General features: G+C 38.7%; 1 protein-coding gene across 2 annotated transcripts in view; it reads right to left on the bottom strand.

The window, feature by feature from the left end:
• Window positions 1–20,765, bottom strand: part of ADK (adenosine kinase) — a 273,051-nt gene that overhangs the window by 27,513 nt on the left and 224,773 nt on the right. For both annotated transcript variants that reach the window (XM_040070582.1, XM_040070583.1), the window contains exons 8-9: window positions 20,125–20,160; window positions 13,881–13,995 (exon numbers count right to left, since the gene is read on the bottom strand). In XM_040070582.1, the coding sequence (XP_039926516.1) occupies window positions 13,881–13,995; window positions 20,125–20,160 (151 nt within the window). The remainder of the gene's footprint in view (window positions 1–13,880; window positions 13,996–20,124; window positions 20,161–20,765) is intronic.

Here is a 20,765-nt window from a genome sequence, read left to right on the forward strand (position 1 = left end):
TGGCTATCTAGACAGTTACACTGCTTTTTTTGCCATCTTTTCCTAGAGGAAATAAAACCAGATCTAAAAAGGAAAGACATTAACATTTTTTAAGAAAAATTTTCCTTTTTCTGAGGTAACAAAATTAATGCCTGTAACTTTCAACTTGCCAAATGCATCCTTTTACCAAGCCTGTACTCATATTTGTCTCATCACTCCTCCTCTTTCCCCAAATCCTTCACCATCACCTGTTGATTCGTGCTGATTAAAGCAATGACTGAGATGTCTACTGCTGACCAGGAGGCAATTGTAGCCAGAGATCCTAGCACAATTTGGGTTTTTATGCTAACACAAACTTAGAAGGCTTCATTCTTCTTTCACATAAACAGAGATCTGATCTGGTCTCTTCTACTCAGTGGCAACAGTCGGGAGCAGCCGGTGCCAGGAAGGGACAAAGCTGCTTGGGAGCAGACTAATGTTTGGAGCAGGATTTTCAGCTGAATGCACTTGTCAAACTCAACCTTGGAGCCCGTACTGATTTATTCATCCAGTCTCTTATCTCCTTTCTGTTTTAATTCTTAAATACCTGCGTATGTGCACATTGAGGCTGGAACAGGAAGGGCGGTAGCTGTAAGCCTTCCGAGCAGGCCGCTGGCTCCCGTGAGCCCAGGGAGGCAGGCAGTGTCCCGCTGCACGGAGAGCAGGGCTGTTCCTCCCACCAGTGAATCTGACTGCAGCAAAGGCTGTGCTGCAAGCATAACCTATTGCCAGACTTTGGCTTGGCCTTCAAGAGCCAAACCTCCTTGCTCTTTGTTATCAACTTCTAACATACTTTAATTTTTGTACACATTCCCCTCAGCTGTTTGAGATGCCAACTTCACGTGCTCTCGTCTTCTAAAGCAGTGCAGTGTCTCCTCCAGAAGCCAACACACAACACGTGTCCAGTACAGACACCTGACATGCTTTACTTTGTCCCTCCAAACAACTGTATTGACCGCACGTACACAAGACCGATTTGTTTTGTGTATGTTACTTTTCACAACAGAACAACTGTGCCCTGCTTTTTAAAATGTTCAAGCTATCTAGACAACCAGGAAATCATAAACCACTCTTAGGTTCTTTTATAGTATTTTAGCCAAGTACAAAAACGTCAGTGCAAAAAGCAGAAACTTATATTTCATGATGTGTCAGAAATTAAAAGAAAATGGCATTTTTAGCATTCTGCTAACTACAGTGTTTTACTGCTCACAAAAGGATTTTCATATTTTTGTAGCAATTTACAGCAGACAATAGGTATCGTAATCTAATCCACTGCAATTGTGTAATTTTTAACCAAATTGCTGTTGATAAATAATGCAAGTATCACGTTATTAAATTTTTTACAATTAGGTGACTGAGAAAGCGGTTTATTGCCTTCCGTTATACCCTCTGTTAATAGGATCGTTGTTGCAGATGTTCATGTGTGCTGCATTGATGTTTAATGGTGCATGATGCTCTAGGTGGTTCCCATAACCTTGCTTTGTCTACTATGAGCTGACTCAATTGATATGATAATAGAGAAAAGAGGTCTGAAACAAGCTGGGCTGTACTGGCACAATTTGCATAACCTTTAAATTTGCCATCACTTGATAGCCAACTGCTCCTAAAAATTCTTATTCAGTTGTCAGCGACGACAATGTACTGTACAAGCAGCGCACTGCAATTGGACAGGTGCGGAGGGAAGAGAGGGCGCGCACAGTTTACTGCACTGTTATATCCTATCAAGAAATGTACTTATTATCAAATTTATAAAGCCAACAGCTGGAATAGAGTTCTGCAGTTCCATTTTTGATCAATTGCTGTTAGACACAAGGCACGGCCTGGCATCTTTTCAGGTTCACAGTACAATATCGCAGTGTCACATTACAAGGGACATAAATATTTGGTTCCATAGACTCCTCTCAGATTTAGTTTTGACTGCTAATCACTGGGACAGGCAGAAGAATCAGGACGGATTAGGAGGGCAGTGGGGGCACAGGGTAGTGAACTACAGCAAACAAAATCAGCGTATGCAGCCTCCCAAGCTTTAAATCTGGTTTCAGACTACTCCGTGCATTCTTGTTGAACAAACATTAGTATTGTATCATTCAGTAGGTATAGCCAAAACATAACAATATAAAACCAGTCCATGTTTACCCTATTCACTAAATCTGCTGTCTGTATATACTCTATGCCAGGTCTGCTTACTTTACTGTCTTTATTATTCATAACAAAGAAAACAGTTATCTTGAAAATAAGACAGAGCCCACTTTCATTCAAATGGCATCAACTATGTAACTACATAAACATTATTTTTGGCATCCAGAGGTTCGTATCTTAACTGCCACTTCACAGTCTATGATATGCTCAGGTGTGTCAAGGCCAGGTCATTGGTATCAGACTGACATGCACAGCCTACTTTTCACACATCTAAATAATTTCCACTTTGCATTATCTCTAAAACCCACTGTGGAAATCACTGAGCCAAAGTGATCATAAAATCTCACAATTCCACTTTTAGACAATTAACCATTTCAAAGCACTCCAATTAACCTCCCACGTGCCCTCAATGTTCATTCTAGACATTCTGTCATCTTAGACAAAATAAATTCCAAGTCCCCAAAGTCAGGCAAAGCAGGACCCATTCAAATCTCCCCTTTGTCTGCTTTTTCCACCAGCCAGGATCTCTGCTCTGTCCCTCCTGGAGCTAAGGATTTGTCTTCCATTCAGCCATCTATTTCCCACAACTTCCATCGTCTGAAACTGGATGCTGTAGCAGAGAAACTTTTAATCAAAGGGTCAGTTCCTGCAGTTAATTTTCATCCAGGAACACCATACATACCTGCATTTTACTCTCCTTTCATTCTGTGCAATTATTCTATAGAGACTATTTGAGCAGGTGAAGATTAGAGGCTTGAAAACGTAAGTTCCATCATTTATGGCAAAAGCATGACATGGATAGCTACAATTTAAACTTTTCTACGATGTTCATTCAACTGTAATCACAAGATGGGAAATAAAATCTCTAAATTAAAGATGATGGGCTACCAGAGACTGTAGGGCACCTTCTGAGTGAACAGATTCTGCTGCTCAAACTCCTCTGTGATGATTTGTTATGAAGTGAAGTGCTGCCAAGTAAAAAACAGACTAACACGGCCAAAATAATGGAACAAATCATCTCCTATAGAAGATAATCTGCCTAGGTGCCAGTGGTCAGAGGATGCAGCTCTTTGTGCCCCTCACTTCTACCACACAACAAAGAAGACACCTCCAGGTAGAATGTGTTATCAAATCTTTCAGCTTGCATCAAGTTTGCTTTTTCTACAACCTCTAGGCAGACTACAAAAATTGAGTCGCAGATTCCAGACAAGGTACAACACATGAAAAGACACATGGATCAGTATAATCCATTAATATTCATGAATGTTTTAAGCTCTCCATGACCATCATCAATAGCCAATGAAGTTAATCAGATCTTTCCATTGATTTCAAAAGACACAGGGTTGTTGAGCCTCAGAGACAACAGCATCGCATTCTCTCAAGCACTCCAGCTGATAACACACATTTCGATAATTTGCCTCTTCCCATTCCAAATTCCAGGAATAAACAAGAGATGCTATCTTATTTCAAACTGCTTTTGTGGAATGAGCAATGTACCATTATACAGGTCCATTTGGAGCATTTAGTATCTTTAATCGAAGAGCAGTCAAGGCCACAGTAGTTACCCAGGTTGTTAATGCCAGTACGAGATCCATAAATAAGACAACTGTTATTCATTTAAGGAAACACAAAAAAGGCCTGAATGTGTCATCCTCCCAAAAGGTTGAGATTTTGTTTTGTTTTAATTCTGGGCCCTGGAAAGCAGTGATTCTAACTCTTATGTCTTCTAACACATGTAAGCCCTTCCAACAAATTTAAACATTGATAAACAGAGTTTTTAGTTCAAACTGGCCTTGACCTTGGGCAGAGCGATGTTGTCTGAAAACCATTAATGGTCTGAAACGGAAGGAAAAGCTCATTAATAAAAGCAAAACCATGCGAAGGTACAAAGGCAAAACAAAAATACCAACAACCCCAAAACAACAAAAGAAAGGAAGTTTTATTAAAACTATTGATCCTGACCTAGGGCACTACAGACATTGATCTTCCCACACCTCCACAGGAAAAAAAAAGTTAAGCCAACAAATTATTGATCTATTATGAAACCTGCTGAACAAGCCATACATTTAATTTCTTACAATGAAAAAAATAATCACACCAAATTAGGATATGGAGAAAAATCTATTTCGCTGAATTACTGGTAAAAAATTACCATTGGATTAATTTCATAAAACAGACATCCTGTTAGCATGATTCAACCCTAAATGTTGGGAGGTGAGAAGACTATGCTCTGTAAACCTTTAAAGCACAGGTTTCAGATTTCAACTCATTAAAGAATATGTTTTTTAAGGAGAAATGGCTAGTGTCCAATACTGAATGTTGTAGGAACATTGAATGAATGCACAGAAAAGGACAATGGTGAACTACAAACTTAAAGCATAAATTTAATTAAACTGTCTAATTATTATTTTCTATGAAACAGAATACTATAGATATGGATTTTCTTCAGGTTTTTCAAAAATTCAGAAGGATATATTTAGACTGACGTAACATTGTAGATGTAGAAACAGTTGCCGAAAAACTGAAAGTCACCAGAATTCCATGTTTGGCATACATGGAGAGGGGTAGGTAGGTGTCACTTTCAGAAAACAGGGATAACCTTGACAAAATTGCAGCAATTACACATATATGTGAAAAGCACAATTTAAATCTGGAAGGCTGTTCCACTTCCAATGCCTTCCCAGTCACCGATCCTGCTGTTTCACCATTCTTTCAGTTGAGTTCTATAATAAAATTGGTGGGTTTCAGCATATGAGATAATAGAATTTGCTCCCCTTCTGTGGCTCTGTCCCCAAATTCTTTGCCCTTTGCTTTGCAGACATCGTTCTACAGCAATATCAGCCAATGTTGAAGCTACTTCTATTCCAGCTTTGGAACTAGAGTCTTTGTTGCTAGATGGAAAATCGAAACAAATCACCATGTTTTATGCCTCAAAGTGAGGCTCCACAGCAGCTTCACTTGATAAGGGGCCTCATCCTTGTCTCCTCCCATGGCAAAAGCTGCACTCCCCTCCCACGCTGGCATCAGCACTCATCTGGACACTGCGAGGGGCTGGCACAGAGCACTCAACACCTCACCAGGCAGGTTTGTGCCAGTCTGTGCAGCCTGACCAACTGCCCCAGATGGGTGGAGAAGTGCTGGCAGGCAGGAAGGGAAAGTAGGGGATGGAAATGTGTGTTCTAGCAGGAGCCGTCAACTTCTGATTTTACTCTCAGCTTAAAGCTGCCATGGACCAAGTCTCAGAATCTCGTGCTCTGAGGACAGAGCCATTCTAGCCACTGAACGTGGAAGGTGAACCCTCATTTCTTCCATGATTGCACACAAGAGTAGGGTCCTGCTTTGGTAACCACAAGGCTCAACTACCACCACTCCCCCTTCTTGAGATTTGTGACAGGCACTTCTGTTGCTTCATCATTTGAGCCAACAGAATAATAATGTACTGATGTAACATTTTCTGAATAAATACCTCACAACTCACTCAGGTTGCAAGTAAAATGATACCAGTTTTTATGTATTACAGCCATTACAGCAGACACCAGCAATTTATTATAAATTAATTCTGTGTGGGTGCTCTAATTGAGGAATAATCTCAAAGGGAAGGCTTCATTACTTAAAAAAAAAACCCCAAACCAAAACAAACAAAAAAACCACCCAGTCTAGGGTATTTTCTTTCCAGAAAAAGGATGCTTATTTGGGATTTAATGGCATCTGAATCAGTATCTTTCTGTAAATTCATTCAATTTTGGTTTTCAGAGTCGAGCAAGAAAGGCCTCAAGCAATTTAAGAGGTGGCTTTACCAAAATGCCCCTGCCTCAGTCCAGTTTCAGTGCTGTGTGTACCTGCTCTGGGGAAGCATTTCCTGCCTGTACACACCATTTCTGAGGGAGCTCTAAAGTACAGCAGGAACCATCCTCTTCTGAGATATTTAGATTCATTTGGGATAGCAAAAACAAAAGTTGAGAATGGCAAAAAAAGTGAAGAATGGCAAAAGTGTCCAAGATTAATGGGCTACAAAATTCTTTGGCAATCAGTGTAAAAAAGGTGCCCATTTAAAAAAACAATCTAGCTTTAAATACACAATGATGGGGTCTAAACCACAAATTACTGTACCATGAAGGAAATTTGAAGTTACAACGGATAATTCTATGAAAATGTCAGATCAATCATAAGTGGCAGCCAGAAAAGCAAGTAAACCGTGAGGAACTATTAAGAGAGGAATATAGAACAAAGAAAACAACAAAAAAGCTGTTTTGTAAATTCCTCAGGAACTTGCAAGTTGAACATTCTGGTCCCCCATTCACAAAGCCTAAGCTGAGCAGCAAAAAGGTGCAGTGAAGGGTGGCTCAGAGTGTCAGAATTATGGATCAAACACAGAACAAGTAAACAGAATATGAAAACAGTCTGGAAAAAAAGACTAGTGCAGGGGAGATAAGCAAGAGTTCTTCAAAATCAAAAGTCAAAAGACATTGTACATGGAATGGTTATGCACTGGCCGTGCAATACAGGCAGCTGAGGGCAGCCAGGAACAATCCTAAGTGTCTGAATCTGGACAAATAAGGGGATGTTTTTCTTTATATAACACAGACTCTGACATTCATTATGACTAGACACGTATAATAAAATCCTATTCTGGCCTATTAAGCACAAAGACAACATCTCTAGTTCACAAATCCCCAAGCAACATTTTGCTGGAGTGTAACATGGAACTATTACTCCAAATTTGCCCCGGTTTTATCCTCTTTTCCAAGTTCCCACTGCTGTACGCTTGCAAACATCACATTAGGGACAGACTTGTGGTCTGCCTCACTCCTGCTTCTACTCGTTCACTCTGTATTGCCACTCCAATATATAATTTCTACTACCTAAGCAGTGAATTTGTCTATTAATAGTTATGTCTCCTAGAATCCTTTTTAGAACTACAGTATAAAAACTTAATTCCTAAATCTATGTATCTCTATCTGCGAAACAAATAGAGAAATTCTTCCATGGAAGAAGAAATACAGCCTAGTTCTAAGGAATGGAGTAGGGGCCCATATTTATTGTCCTTTAACAAACATGCATTTTTCCACAGCTTAAAGGGGTAATTTTTCCTCAGAATTGTAGAAAGTAAACTCATTGTAGCACCTGAAATTGGAGCTAGGTTTGATACTCCTTACTACAAGTGATTATACATGAAAAAGGGATTGCCCATCCTCACTCTCAATTTCCAGCTTAAATTGGTGTATTGACACAGTAGACTAGAGAAGACATTCTTAAATCAATATGATATTATTGAAACACACACATGTGCCTAACACATACATGTGCGTACACATTCTTTGAGGTGCCACAGTTGGCACACTTTTAAGTCCAGTCAAAATACCTGTATCCAGGAATTTAGGTTTTAATATGTTTCACATGTCTAATAAAATGCTCAGTCTTCCACTCCCATGCAGCATAAAAGCATGAATGGTCTCAGTTAAAAAAAGGTACTACCAGCTTTGCTATTCATTAATCCCTATCAACAAATGTTAATTATTAATTTAGATTTTGTGGCTTCCTAAGACACAAACTGATTATTTTGGGCTTTCTGACTTACTAGTTAGGACATTAGAGGACTAAAACGTCCTTTTTTTTTTCTAAACTCACTTTTGGTTTTGAAATTTTGCCTTCTGTTTGTGAATATGGATAGGGAAGGGTGAAAGTGTGTAATTGTGTGAAAAAGAGAGCACATGGTAATAAAACTCAACTAATGTTTCCCTGGGTCCAAGGCACTACTCTGGTTTGCATAAATGCATAGGAAGCCTAGTTGATAAAAAAAGGGCTAGTCAAAGTTCTCCTGTCTGAAAGGCCAAGCATGAAAGCTGTAAGCAAGGAAAGAAAATAACATCCTTTCTTGCTTCTTAGAGAACACATTATAGTCAGTAACTTACAGAAAAGGAGCTGCAAACAGACCCACCATAAAATGTCAGCAGTGTCAATAGTATTAAATACTTCTATGTTTTATAGAGGCTTACAGGGTAACATGTTGGTCTGTGATTGCAGCACAACCTGACCAAGAAAACCTACTGACCTCTGTTTAGAGTGAGCTACATGCTTGAACATCAGCGCTCTTTATTCCCCTCAAAAAGCATACCTCATCATGTGACTAGGATCTAAGAAGGGCTCTTAAAATCTCTCATTTCCACAGCTGTGATAAACCTTCTTGAAGAAAGGGTTTTAAAAAAATCTCCTAAAATTCTTAAGATCAAACAGATTTACAAAGTAAAAGGAGTTTCATAATTCACAAAACAATAGAATTTAAAAATTCTGTTTTAACTTAGATCAGGTTTTAGTTCTGTTCAAACACAGAGACTTTTAATTTATGAGCATATCTGCATATATTACCATAAGAACAGTTGTACTGGGTGGCACCAACACCCATGTACCTCAGTCTTCTGTTTCTGATAACATGCAGAGGCAAATGCCTACTATTGCTTCAAAGCCAAGAGCTTGGTAGGCAGGCTGTAAAATTTGTAAAATAACATTGCAATTTTTTTGTGACATATTAACTTGGCTACACTGACTTCACTTTAATTTATGGGCAAGATCAAACAACAGCGATAATACATAGAAATCTACAAAACTATTTCTGCGTGCACTATGTGGTAGGTGCACTAGTGACATTTTAAGATGAACCTCTCTCTTTTTACCACATTTGCCAGGACTGCTAATAGATTCCCTGAAAAATCTCAAGTAATGTGTCCCAAAAAATGAAGATTTAAGTGGTTAGTAAGCTTGACCTGAGTTGGCTTCAAAGCTTGAATCCTTAGAAAAATCCATTTTTAGTGCCATAGTCTAGCAAAGGAGGTTATTACAAACATGCCCTTAAATAGAGGTGGTCCTGCAAACATCAGGGGGAAAAAAGAATGGAAAATTCTATGTTCACCCCTGAACATGCCAGATTTCATCATTCATAACTTGAAAAATGCTGAATTGATTTTCTTTAAATTTGGATTGTTTTTCTTTCCTCTATTAAAGCTATAAAACAAGCCAAGTTTAAAGTTTGTAGCTTCAGCTGTTTTTGAATCATGCAAATATTTCAATATAAAACCTTTTCCACTGCTGAACTGATTTTACTCAGATTTTCTGAAGATTTCCCTTTGGGCCAAGACCAGTCATAGAATGTATCTGACTAAAAGTAATTTGTTTAAAACTGTTATGAGCATTTCTGTAAAAGGGACAGCTTTCACAGCATTTGATTCTGACAAACATTAGAGCACACATATAGATAGGACATATATGTTCCTGCCAGAGCTTGTGATTTTTGGTGCATTTCTTAAAAGCTCCAGCTGCTGAAATCAGGAGACTGCACATGTTCATTAACTTCCCCTGCTCTCTCTGCATGTGTATTTCTTGTGGTTACAGAAGAAAGTCTTGAAATGTGAAATGTATCCTATAAGCTTAGTGAAACCTCAAAACTCAGTGAAATCCAGACTCTCAGGCCTGCTAAGAGGGATATCCTAAAACAAAGCTGTGGTAGTGGGATCAGAGCCTTGATAGCCAAGCAATTCCCAGGATGGCTGAGGAGCATCCGTACACGAAATTAACCCAATAGTGTTCCTCAAATTAACTTCTTTTGAGGAAGTCCATAGATCCCATTTTCAGTTACCAGGCTCTTTCCCTAAGCATAATCCTCTGTGCTGAAAGGTTTTGTCACATGTGTCTCTCACAGGCTGGTTCTTCCAAGAGAGTTTTATCAAAATTCCCCAAAATGTTGGGGATTAATAACAGATAAAATTAAAATCTTTTTGTCCATGCTCATTCTTAAGGTCACTGAGAAGGTCCAACACCTCCAAGGTTTTCAGTAAAAAGATAAAATTCAACATCATCAAAAAATGCACCTCTGGCTGCCCAGAGAGGTTGTATATATTCCCAGCCCTGGAAATGTTCAAGGGCAGGTTGGACAGGGCTTTGAGCAGCTTGTTCTAGTTGGAGATGTCCTTTTGCATTGTGGGGGGTAGGAGTAGGTGACCTTTAAAGGTTCCTTCCAACCCAACCCATTCTACAATTCTATGACATGCAGACGAAAACCTCACACCACAATCATTTGTTTGTGCTCAGAGGAGTCAGTTAATTTAGTCAACAATTCATCTGCCACAGCTCCTGTGCGCCAATCCTAAACACTGCTTTCCCTCCCTCGAAAACACTCTGATCACACTCAGCTTGAATTTGAGCTTGCCCCTTCCTTGCTATGACAGAGAACAGGAAGGAAGGGGAGAGAAAAGGGGCCTTGGGGCTGGAGTACTGTGACAGAGCAGATAGGAACAGACAGCAGAAAGACTCAATGCACTCCGTGATAAAGACAGAGAAATTTTTCCTCTGAAAACACAAATAATTCCGACAGCCAAAGAAAGTGGACTGACAAATGGGAATGGCTTAGATTGAGACTGCTGATGCAGTTTTAGCTTCTTACTGTTTCCATGATCTGCTCCAGCTGCATGGAACTCTAAGCTGCCTGTCAATCCACACCTGACTGCCTACAGCTCGTGGTCTGTTTGAGGTGAGCCACCACTATTTTTGGTTGACATGAAAACAGTGTTGTACAAATTGCAGCAATTCATAAGATGACTAAAAATCTTTGCAGAATGGCTAGGCCAGATTTTTGGAGGAAGATGTTTCTTCAGCTGTCTCAGTCTAAGCTCTCTCTCTCTCACATGCAAGAACTGTATTCTCCAATCTGCTTGGTCAATCCTTTCTTTTGGTAGTAAGCTGTGCCTTTCTGCCCTATGCTCTGCTCCTAAAACACTCGTCGATACTTCCATTCTCTGGAATGTCTAGGAATCAAGACTCTTGCCACAGTCCCCTCCACATGTAATGACTAGCTGTATCTGTCCCTCTTCGTATCACACACACCTCTACTCTGCCCTAGAAAGTCCACATCAAATTTTCAGCATGTACCATTCTGTGCCCCTTCATGAACAGCCTGGCAATCTACAACAACCCCTTTTATTCATCTTATTTCCTCCTCTTACAGCCAGAACTGTATCCAAGCATATCCCCTCATTATTTCCTTAACCTGATCCTCATCTGGCTTACACGTAACTCTTCAAGGAAGTGCACCCTCCTCTGGCAACCCAACCCCTCGGCCGCCTTGGCTTGGAGCATCCCTAAGAGAGCCTTTGACAGAGGAAACAGAGCTGTTACAGACGTCCTCACAGCCTCTGTGCTGCCTGTCTCATTTCCCATGCATGGGGCAGGGGGAAAGGGAAGGAGGACGGGGGTGGCCATCTGGCTGGGACTCTTCTCCGAGCACAGCCTGATCCAAGCCAGACGCGGCTGGCCCTCCTGGATGCCAGGGCACTGCTGACTCACATCCACCTTGCCACTGGCCAGCACCTTCAGGTCCCTTTCCACAGTGCTTCTCTCCAGCCTCTCCTTCCCCAGCCTGTACACACGGCCAGGGCTGCCCCATCCCAGGCGCAGAATCCAGCACTTGCCCTTGTTAAACTTCATACGGTCGGTAATTGCCCATTTCTCTAATTTGTCAAGGTCTCTCTGCAATCTGTCGAGGTCTCTGCATAAATATGTTGTTCGACATAATAAACGTGTTGCTCTTATTATTGTTAACCTGGACAAAATATAAAGCAGAAGATATTAACAAGGGTACCCAAATCCATAGCTGACTTAGCAAATACTATTTTAATCTAGGCACAAGCTCCTTGAGACTTTCTTTCCCTGGGAAAGGCAAGATAAACAAGTACACACAGCCTGCTTTTTCAAAAACCCTACTCCCATGCATTAGAAAAAAGAAAATAATTTTATACTGGTAACTCCTAAATGTAGTAATTCTTTTAAAGATAATTTAAAAACTTTTATATTTTCCACTGCAGGTTTGAAATCTAGACCTAGTTAGTTCTGAAATAAGTTTGTTAGCAGCACTCTATGCCATTCTGTGTTATCATCATATGCTAAATTAAGGGACGCATTTTCCTTCTTTCATTATTATTTTAATGTGAGGAGGTGGGAAAAAGATGGTCCACACCAAAGGAAAAGGGGAAAAACAATAACAAATTGGTATGTCTTTCGAGAATTGCCCCACAGGCCAAACATTTTTACGTTCTTAATCATTATTAAATGACTTAACATGACACACAGAGCCTGGCGAATGATTGCATCCTGACACAAGAACGAATTACAAATGAAATGAAAGATCAAGCTGTATTAGAGGACTGCCTCTGGGAAATGAAAATCTTTAATTCTCGTTTATTATTGACATTTATTTGGCTGCCATGAATAACAACATAGCAAAGAGATTCAGCTATGCTTGTGCACTGAATAGCTTATCCCACGGCTCAAAACTGCCTTAACATTTATCATGTTTGCTTTTGTAGCTGACACCATCGCATACAGTCTCTATCCATCTCACATTTATCATGCATGTAAAGTGCATTCTCTTATTTAAGTTCATTTCATAGCGAACAAACAGCTAAGATTAGCAAGTGTCAGTCCTCAAATAAGCTCCCAGTTGTAAAAATATCAAAGAAGGGATTAATGGATTTGTTAACAACTCCAGTTTGAAGAATAAAAAAAGTACTCAGTGAAAATTAAATAAGAGCACAGGAGGGTTACATATAAGATTTAGGTTTACTACATTATTACCAGCTCATGTATAAAAACATTTTTATGCCGCTATTTTTCAGTCAACTGTACAATGCTCAAGCGGAGTACCTCCACATGGGCCGTTCACATTAGGCAATAACTTCCTGGAAGGAACACTTCCATCATCATTCAGTGAGATACACATACCCAACTCTCAGTGACTGGTTTCTATTTCCTTTAAAGCAGTTTGTAGCTAACAAAATAGGGGAAGGAGCAAACTATTGAAGAAATCATTCAAACTGCTGCTAGGAAGGATCTTTACAGCAGTGACATACCTGCTTAGTGCCTAGCTCTGAAGCCACAGTCTGAAGCCAATTCTGATTTTGAGGCAAATATCGTATGAGTAAGCACCAGTCCCTCAGGTGCAAGCTTCCTCTACTTCACTTAATTTCCAAGGGAGGAATTCAGCCCAGCCTAATAACTCACCTTGTGAAGGAATGAACTTCTAAAATGGCTCGCCACAGCACATGTTTTTAATAGCTTTATTTAGTCTAGAAGCATAGGTGGACAGAATTAAAGAGACTGTCAAAAGGTAGGCAGTCATGTTTATAATGCTTAAATCTGTGCAGCGTACATCATCAATTCAGACAGCAGAAACTACTTGTATCCCTGCTAGAACACCTTTTTCCCACATACTCCTTTGAGAATTGAAGAGCAGACGGCTGAGAAAAGCTAAAGTGAGACTTTCTGCTCAAAGCAAAAAAAGCCTGGAAATTCACTTAGTACTGGATTTCACTTCCTCCTCTTTGCAAATGTTTAAATATACTACACTGTTGCACAGCTGTTCTCAGCAGGCACAGTGTATTCTTGTTTGCAGCAAAGATGGCTACACAGATAAAATCTCAAGTCATAAAAATCTGAGTAAAACCAACCGGATCAATATTTTAAATCTGTGTTATAAAAATGTTCAGAACTAAATTCTCAGGCATTCTTGTCAAATAATAGCTTCTTAAATTCAGACTCTTGAAACAATTAAAAGCGTAAAAGATGAGAAACATGGAGTAACATCAAAAGGCAAATGTTCTGACTACATTTTAAAATTATAAAACCATGACTTATAACTGATTAGCTGGAATATTTACTGTGAGATTTGAAAAACATACCCGTAGCCAATATAGTGTCATCTTTGCCTTGGGTAAAGACAACGATTCGCTGCCTTTTAGTGTTCACCTTCGGCAGGGCTTGTGCCTTCCGGGCTATCTCTTTAATGTCTTCAGTCTATTAAGAGAGAGAAAGAAAATTCTTGTCACAGCATACTGGAGTGGTGGGAACTTTATTAGCAGATCAAAGATTTATTTTCTTACAGCTAGGTATAAAATAGAATTTACTGTCAGTAGAGGAAGATTTTTAAAAGGAGGAATACTTCATTCTCCAAGGGGTTTATGTAGTACTATGAGATCATTGTTTTTAATCTTGATAATGATAGTTCAGCTCTTCCAACCACTGCAAAACTGCAAAGCTAACAAAGGAATTACAGAGCATTTCTTAATGAGCAATTAGTGGGATTCTTTGCTGCTGACTGGATTCTAACCATTCCTATCATAAAATTAAAAATTAAATTGGTAAGAGAGTACTTTGGATAAACTCTGAGCCTGATTGTCATCCAATTTAGCCAGGTTTTATACTATTGTAACTCTGACTTCAGCACATTTCCAAACACTTTCTCTAACTTCCCTACAGTAACTGGTGCCCCCAAGTACATGTTACCCCCGAGACGCTGTGCAGCCTAGCTCCCACTAGCTGGTTGCACAATGGAGATGCAGGGAAGCAAAGGGCAAAAGGAATATTCAGTGGGGCACAGAACATGGCCAGTTTTCTGAAGGAAGGCTCACCTGCAGAAGTTTCAGAAATCTTTGCTTTAAAAGGATGTTGTACTCCACTGTGCACGTAGCTAGGAACAGAGAACCTGGTAGGCTGAACCAAACCTCTCGTTCATCCAGTGTCTTACACACCAACAAGTTTGGAATGTTTAAATTAATGCAATGAACTCTTAATACCACTTGTCGTTAGAATATTATAATTTCTATTCTCACACTTGCCCTACGATCTGAAACAAAAGGGTTTCAATTTCTAATTGACTTAGTTTTCAAGCTAATCTATAATAGCTATTTCTGTTATTTGTATTAGCATCAAACCTTTTTATAATACTACGTGGGAAACTTTGGTCTCGGATTTATCTTAAATCAGTAAGTTCTACAAATTAACTATTTCTTGCCATAATTGACACTTTTTTTTCTTTGATTTTTCTAACATTAGGAAAGGAGTATGTATGACTGGAGTTATTCTCTGTGCTATTTACTGTGTCCCACTTTGTTCACTTCTCTGTTAAATAACATTGTGTTTTTTTCCCTGTTTTCTCTTTGTACAAGGAACTGTAGTGAAACATAGTAAGGGCCTAGCCTTGAATATATGAAAACAATAATACTTTCTGCATTGCTTTGTGTACTGTTTGTTATGGACTCAAACTCACTTTTTAACACTATTACTATTACACACAGAGAATATGCCTGGGTTATATATTTACCAGCATTCCTTTATGTGAAAATACCTACCTCTTCTATAACACTTTCAGCCTCCCTCTAATTTCTTCCCTAACTTGGTAGTCAGTGAACCCATTGATTTATATACATTTGGCAAACATGGAAATAGTTTTCCTTTACTCATTGGTCCCTTCACCTCTTTTTAAAATTCCTTCATACTTTTCATTTCCATACATGATACTCTCACTTGTGTTATTTCTTCCTTCCTCCTGCTTAGAACAGCTAATAAAGCTTTTACAAGGCAATGTCTGCTACCAGAGAAGAGAAGAACTGAGGACAGTAACAGGGGCCATCACTAATTCTCAGAAGGCAAGGAGTGTCTTAAAGATGCCAGAGAGAAAAACTAAAATTGTTGCTCTTCTGTTTGAAATGTTTTTTTTTAAGAGGTTTATGAACAGTAGGTATCAGCTGGTGGCACAAGCTGTTGGATACAGGATGGAAGGAGAATGCAGCTCTCCAGCTTGGTAATACACAGGCTTACCAAAGCCCTGCCATACAAAGGTTAACCTCAATTCTGAACTACCTCAGGCCTTGGTAATTAAGAGATCCACTAACTAGAAATGTCAATAAAGCATCATGAAGATCAAAGGAAACAGGGGAGAGGTGTTTAGTTTTTGCTAAGTAGGAAGTGGCTACTAGTGACTTTATTAGGCACATTTTCAGTGGAGTAAAGCAGGCAAATCAAAGAGCTTGAATATATTTGTACAATGTATTTACAGGCACGATGAATTTTGAAAAGAAAATTATGAAGTTGTAACAGGAGATAATGGCATGATCAAGAGATGATTTCTTCAGCTTAAGGAAGCATAAAGATTAACTTAGATGAAGAAAAGAAGACTCCAAGGAAAGAGATTGGTGAAGACTGATGGTAAGGATGAAATAATGTAGAGACAGGGAAAAAAAGTAAAAAGCACTTATGTTTTTCAGGAAGAATTAAATATATAATAAGCATGTCCCAGTAGAAGGAAAGTATTTAGGGGGAAAAGGTAATTTTTTCTAAAAAAGCAGAAATTTCAAGACAGAGAGGTTTGGACACTTCTATCTGATTGTACAGACTTTAGAAATAACTGAATAGTGTCTTCTAGGAAAACTAACTTGACCATATTTAGCCAAAAATGACTTCCCATACTAGCTTTTTTTCAAAGGAAGAGAATAAAATAGAGCTTCAACGTGGGTACTGAGGAGGCTTTACCTTTTCACAGTTTTTTTTTTTAAAGGTACAAGTGCGACATTTTACAATATGTGAATATTTACAGCTGAAGACTGCAGAGGTACTAATGCCCCTTATTTCATTGTCAGGCAAACATCATCAAATGTTGCTATCTCTGATTTCTGTTCAGAATAAATAGCCAAAATGTATAATATTTATTTAGCAGTGATTTTTGCCTGCCCATTTAGTGAGTCTTTCTTACACATCCTGTGCCTACAGACACGGCTGAATGATAAGCCTGTACTGGTTTGTGGTCCTAAAGCCTCTTCACACACCCCGAATTCACAGGATACTCCCACATACCCAGTGATATACTTGAATCTGATTTCAGAAAGCTGACACACAAATCTCACTGAAGCATGATTTGCCTATGGATGCTGCACCTGAAAAACCCCACATGGCATTCCCTGCAGCATGGAAGTGGGATACACGCATGTGAAGAAAGCATTATCAGATCCCCCAGGATCAGATCCCCCAGGATCAGACAAAGGCATGGGGCAAACTGCATCCACTTACAACTGCTCTCAAATCGTGCCTTCTGATTCCCACCTCTGAACTGATGCCCGATAGCTGGCACTGCCCCAGCCCTGACCTAAAGGCACAAATCCTTTGAAAACAGTGGACTTGTGCAGTGTACCTCATTAACTTGAACACCTAAAGCTGCTCCAGGGTAACAAAACTCTCCAATTTGGTTCCTCAGTGAACGTGGACTTAGAGGAGACCTCTAACAAGAAAAGTTATTTTGCAGGGCAGCTGTTTCTCTAACCCCTTAGATATTTACTGTCCCATTCATTTCAGTTTACTTCTTGGGTTGACAGTCAGAACTGAACCCTAAAATTCATGTTTAAAGTAGTCTTTTGCTTTCCTAATTTCTACTTCAAAGAAACAAGAAGTAGATTTTTTGCTTTTTGTAAGAGCAAAATCTCATAAAACTTTGTTATTTGAAAATGATTAGAAGTATCATTAAAATATACAGTATACACGCACATATATATATATACACACACACATATATATACACACTCTGTATATATATAGTTTTAAAATGTCATAAGACATTAAATTCAGAAAAAAACCCCAATTCCACAGTGATGGTCAGGAAGAAACAACATCAGAAGTAATGTTCTATTTTTGATTACTACAGATAAGTGTTGGTCAGGGGATAAAGTGAAGGAAATAATGGTCTTCAAATATCATGATTGATTTTACAAAAATACTTTGTATTTCAGCAAAGTACAATGGAAAACTAACTGTGGGAATGGTGCAGCATAAAAATTAAAATTCCTTTGAATAGAATTTCCCTTGCAAAAAAAGAGACAGATCTGTGTCATGGAGGTGTTGTCCCCTGCCTATAACAAGTTTTCATTTCTTCAGAAATGAAGTGTATTTTACCAAAGTTCTTCTAATCATAACTTCTCTTTTTTTTCCCAAACCTATTTCAGATACTCATTGCATGTGTAAAAGATGAATTTAGTATACAAAATTGTTGGAATTACTGTGAGGTAGGGAAAAAAATCCAAACACAAACAACTAAACAAAAGAAGAACCATCAACTGATTCTCTACGCTACAAGATTTCTGATTAGAAGATAGAAGTCTTTCCAGGTAGCAATTCAAATGCAGCCACCAGCAACTTTTAATCACTTCCATGAAAAACATCCTCTTGATTTTTGCCCTGGTCAATCAAGTCTCCTTTCCTTTAATTTGCCATGCTTTACCAGTTTTCTATTCTCAATATAAAAATCAAGGTTTTGAGAGTTGCTGGAAAATTTTCTTGGTTTTAATTGAAAGGCTAATTGAAGCTCTTTGAGTTTTTCACAAGATGCTTTCTTATCAGTGTGATATTTTTCTTTTTTTTTCCTTCACAGCACAATAGGAAAACAAAACTGTGGACACTTATCAACTTTTACTCATCTCTGTCAGCAAACTTGACATGTGAGTCGTTGCCAAGCAAGGGAGTAATAAGAGATAAGATCATAATCATTGTGCACTTTACTGATATGCTGTAATCAAATGTGGCAGATTTAGGATGTTCAGGAGGAACTGTGCTAAAATCTCTAAGCAAGCACTAATGGAAAGGTTAATATGATGGTAGTTAGCAGACACCAGCAAAAGCAGTTTGTCACTAGAGCTGAATTTAAACCAGGCACATTCAAAGTCTTTAGCTCAAGGGGGCAATAAAAATATAGAATGGGTAGACTTAATACACTGCTTCCTTTCTTTTTATTGTCTAGCTACCAGAGGGTACCAATAATTTCTTATGCTTCATATTTTGGAGGCATCTGTGAAACTCATTCATTAGCATAAACTCAAAGTGTATTTTTTATGCCTAACAATACAGATTCTACAAATGAAAATTGACAGTGATAAAAAGTCCTGATTTCTACAAAGCAGCCACGTGAATTTGGGAAACATAAAACGGAATTGGACGGCCCACAGTTTTAATAGCTAAAACAGTGATGGCACTGATGTACCTGCTGGTGTACGGTTCTAAAGAAATCTAAATTGCAGAACAAAAGCTGTCAGTCTTCCCCTCTTTTTTTGTATGCAACCAACCACACACAGAAGTGGCACATTCTGTAAGCGATGTGGTTTGAATCGCGCGGCTTCTATTATTTATGCAAAATGGGTGTTGAGCAGTCAAACTCCTCTCTATTCTTTCACACTGCAAACAAATCAATTAAGGTGCGTCTTATTCCAGTGAACAAAACCAACATGTAAAAGGATTTATGTGTGTTCGGTTCTGCAATTTAGATTTCAGTAAGATCACTTACTATCTGCAAAATTAGCACAAGCCTTGTCACGTTAATTATAGTATTTAAAACCTGCCTGTTTGAATTGGTTTGAGACCAATAGCTGATGGCTCTCCAGATTAAGCTATCTGAATACAGCCAATGGGAGGTACTAGTCAAATAAATACCTCGAGAAGATGAAATCAAAAGCTCTGAAAATCACTGTAAAATCAACAGTATTTACTTCGAGAAAGTAGAGGATCAGACATTTTTAGAGCTCAAATGGAAAACATCAACTCGAATATGTTTTGAAACACAATTTCCACACTACCTTTTCTAAAAAGCAGCTGTTTGTAGAAACCTGGTTTACATTAATCAGTACCTAACAATTTTACATACAACCTTTCTCCAATTCATTTGCATAATGATAATCCGCATATGGCGGGGTTTAAGTTATTTAAGCGGTGTTATATTTCACTATTTAGTCCTGCTTCACCACTGCTTTAGCAGCGAATCCTTCTGGAGTGTAATGCAGCTAATGAGGTAGCTTTTTAACTGAACAAACTGACAGGTCCCATATCTGCAGAGGCAGCTTGAAACCGTGCCCAACCTCTCGGCTTCCCAAGAGGCTTTTCAAAATTCAATAAATAACATCTGTAGGCGATGTTGGGTGCAGACCTAGCAGAGTGCGTCATAACACTGAGCTGGCAGAACAAAGAAACCATGACGACTGCCAAGTTTCCATGGCAACCGCTGCGAGGCTTGGAGAGTATAATAGCACATCAATCATTGTCCAAAAGAACTTCATTATCAGCAAGAAAAAAACCTTTAGGATCTGTTTAGTGTGCAATTGTGGGTTAACTCACCTCAAAGCCTTGCTCTCTAGCAAAAGTGGCAGCTTCCTGAAATAATAAAAAAAAGAACAGTTAATTATAAAGTGCTAGATAATGAAGAAATAACACATTTTGAAACTCATTCAGCCAGTTTTCCTTTTACATGATTATCTCAATATAGCCATATACAGTTGTTCAATTCTGATAGCCGCACCAAAAGCTTCCCCCTCTTCCCTCAAGCCCAACAGCAGCACAATGTCAACACATTTCACAAGTTCAAATAAAGAAGGTACGGTATGTTTTTTTCCAAGCGAGGAAAGTTACTTCTGCAGATAGGACTTGAACTAGGAAACATCCCTCAGACAGATTTTTAATTGAAATTGTATCATATCTCCATTTATGTATGGCACTTCATGGGATACATGTTATCAAGCCATTTAAAAAAAAAATCATTTGTCACCTACAGTGCATTAAAAACCCAGGATCGTTAAATGCATTCGGACCCTTGTGGTAGAATCAGATAAACACTTAAAAATATTCTGATGTCTTAATCAGTGCTTTAAGCAATTTAACTATGTTCTTTTCCTGAAAGAACAGAGGAAACATCATGGTATCAGAATGTCCTCATGTCTTATTTATATTAATTGGTGCAATTAAAAATCTGTTTTGAAATA

The sequence above is a fragment of the Hirundo rustica genome, chromosome 8 (assembly GCF_015227805.2).
Source record: "Hirundo rustica isolate bHirRus1 chromosome 8, bHirRus1.pri.v3, whole genome shotgun sequence".
In the NCBI taxonomy this organism is placed as follows: Eukaryota; Metazoa; Chordata; class Aves; order Passeriformes; family Hirundinidae; genus Hirundo; species Hirundo rustica.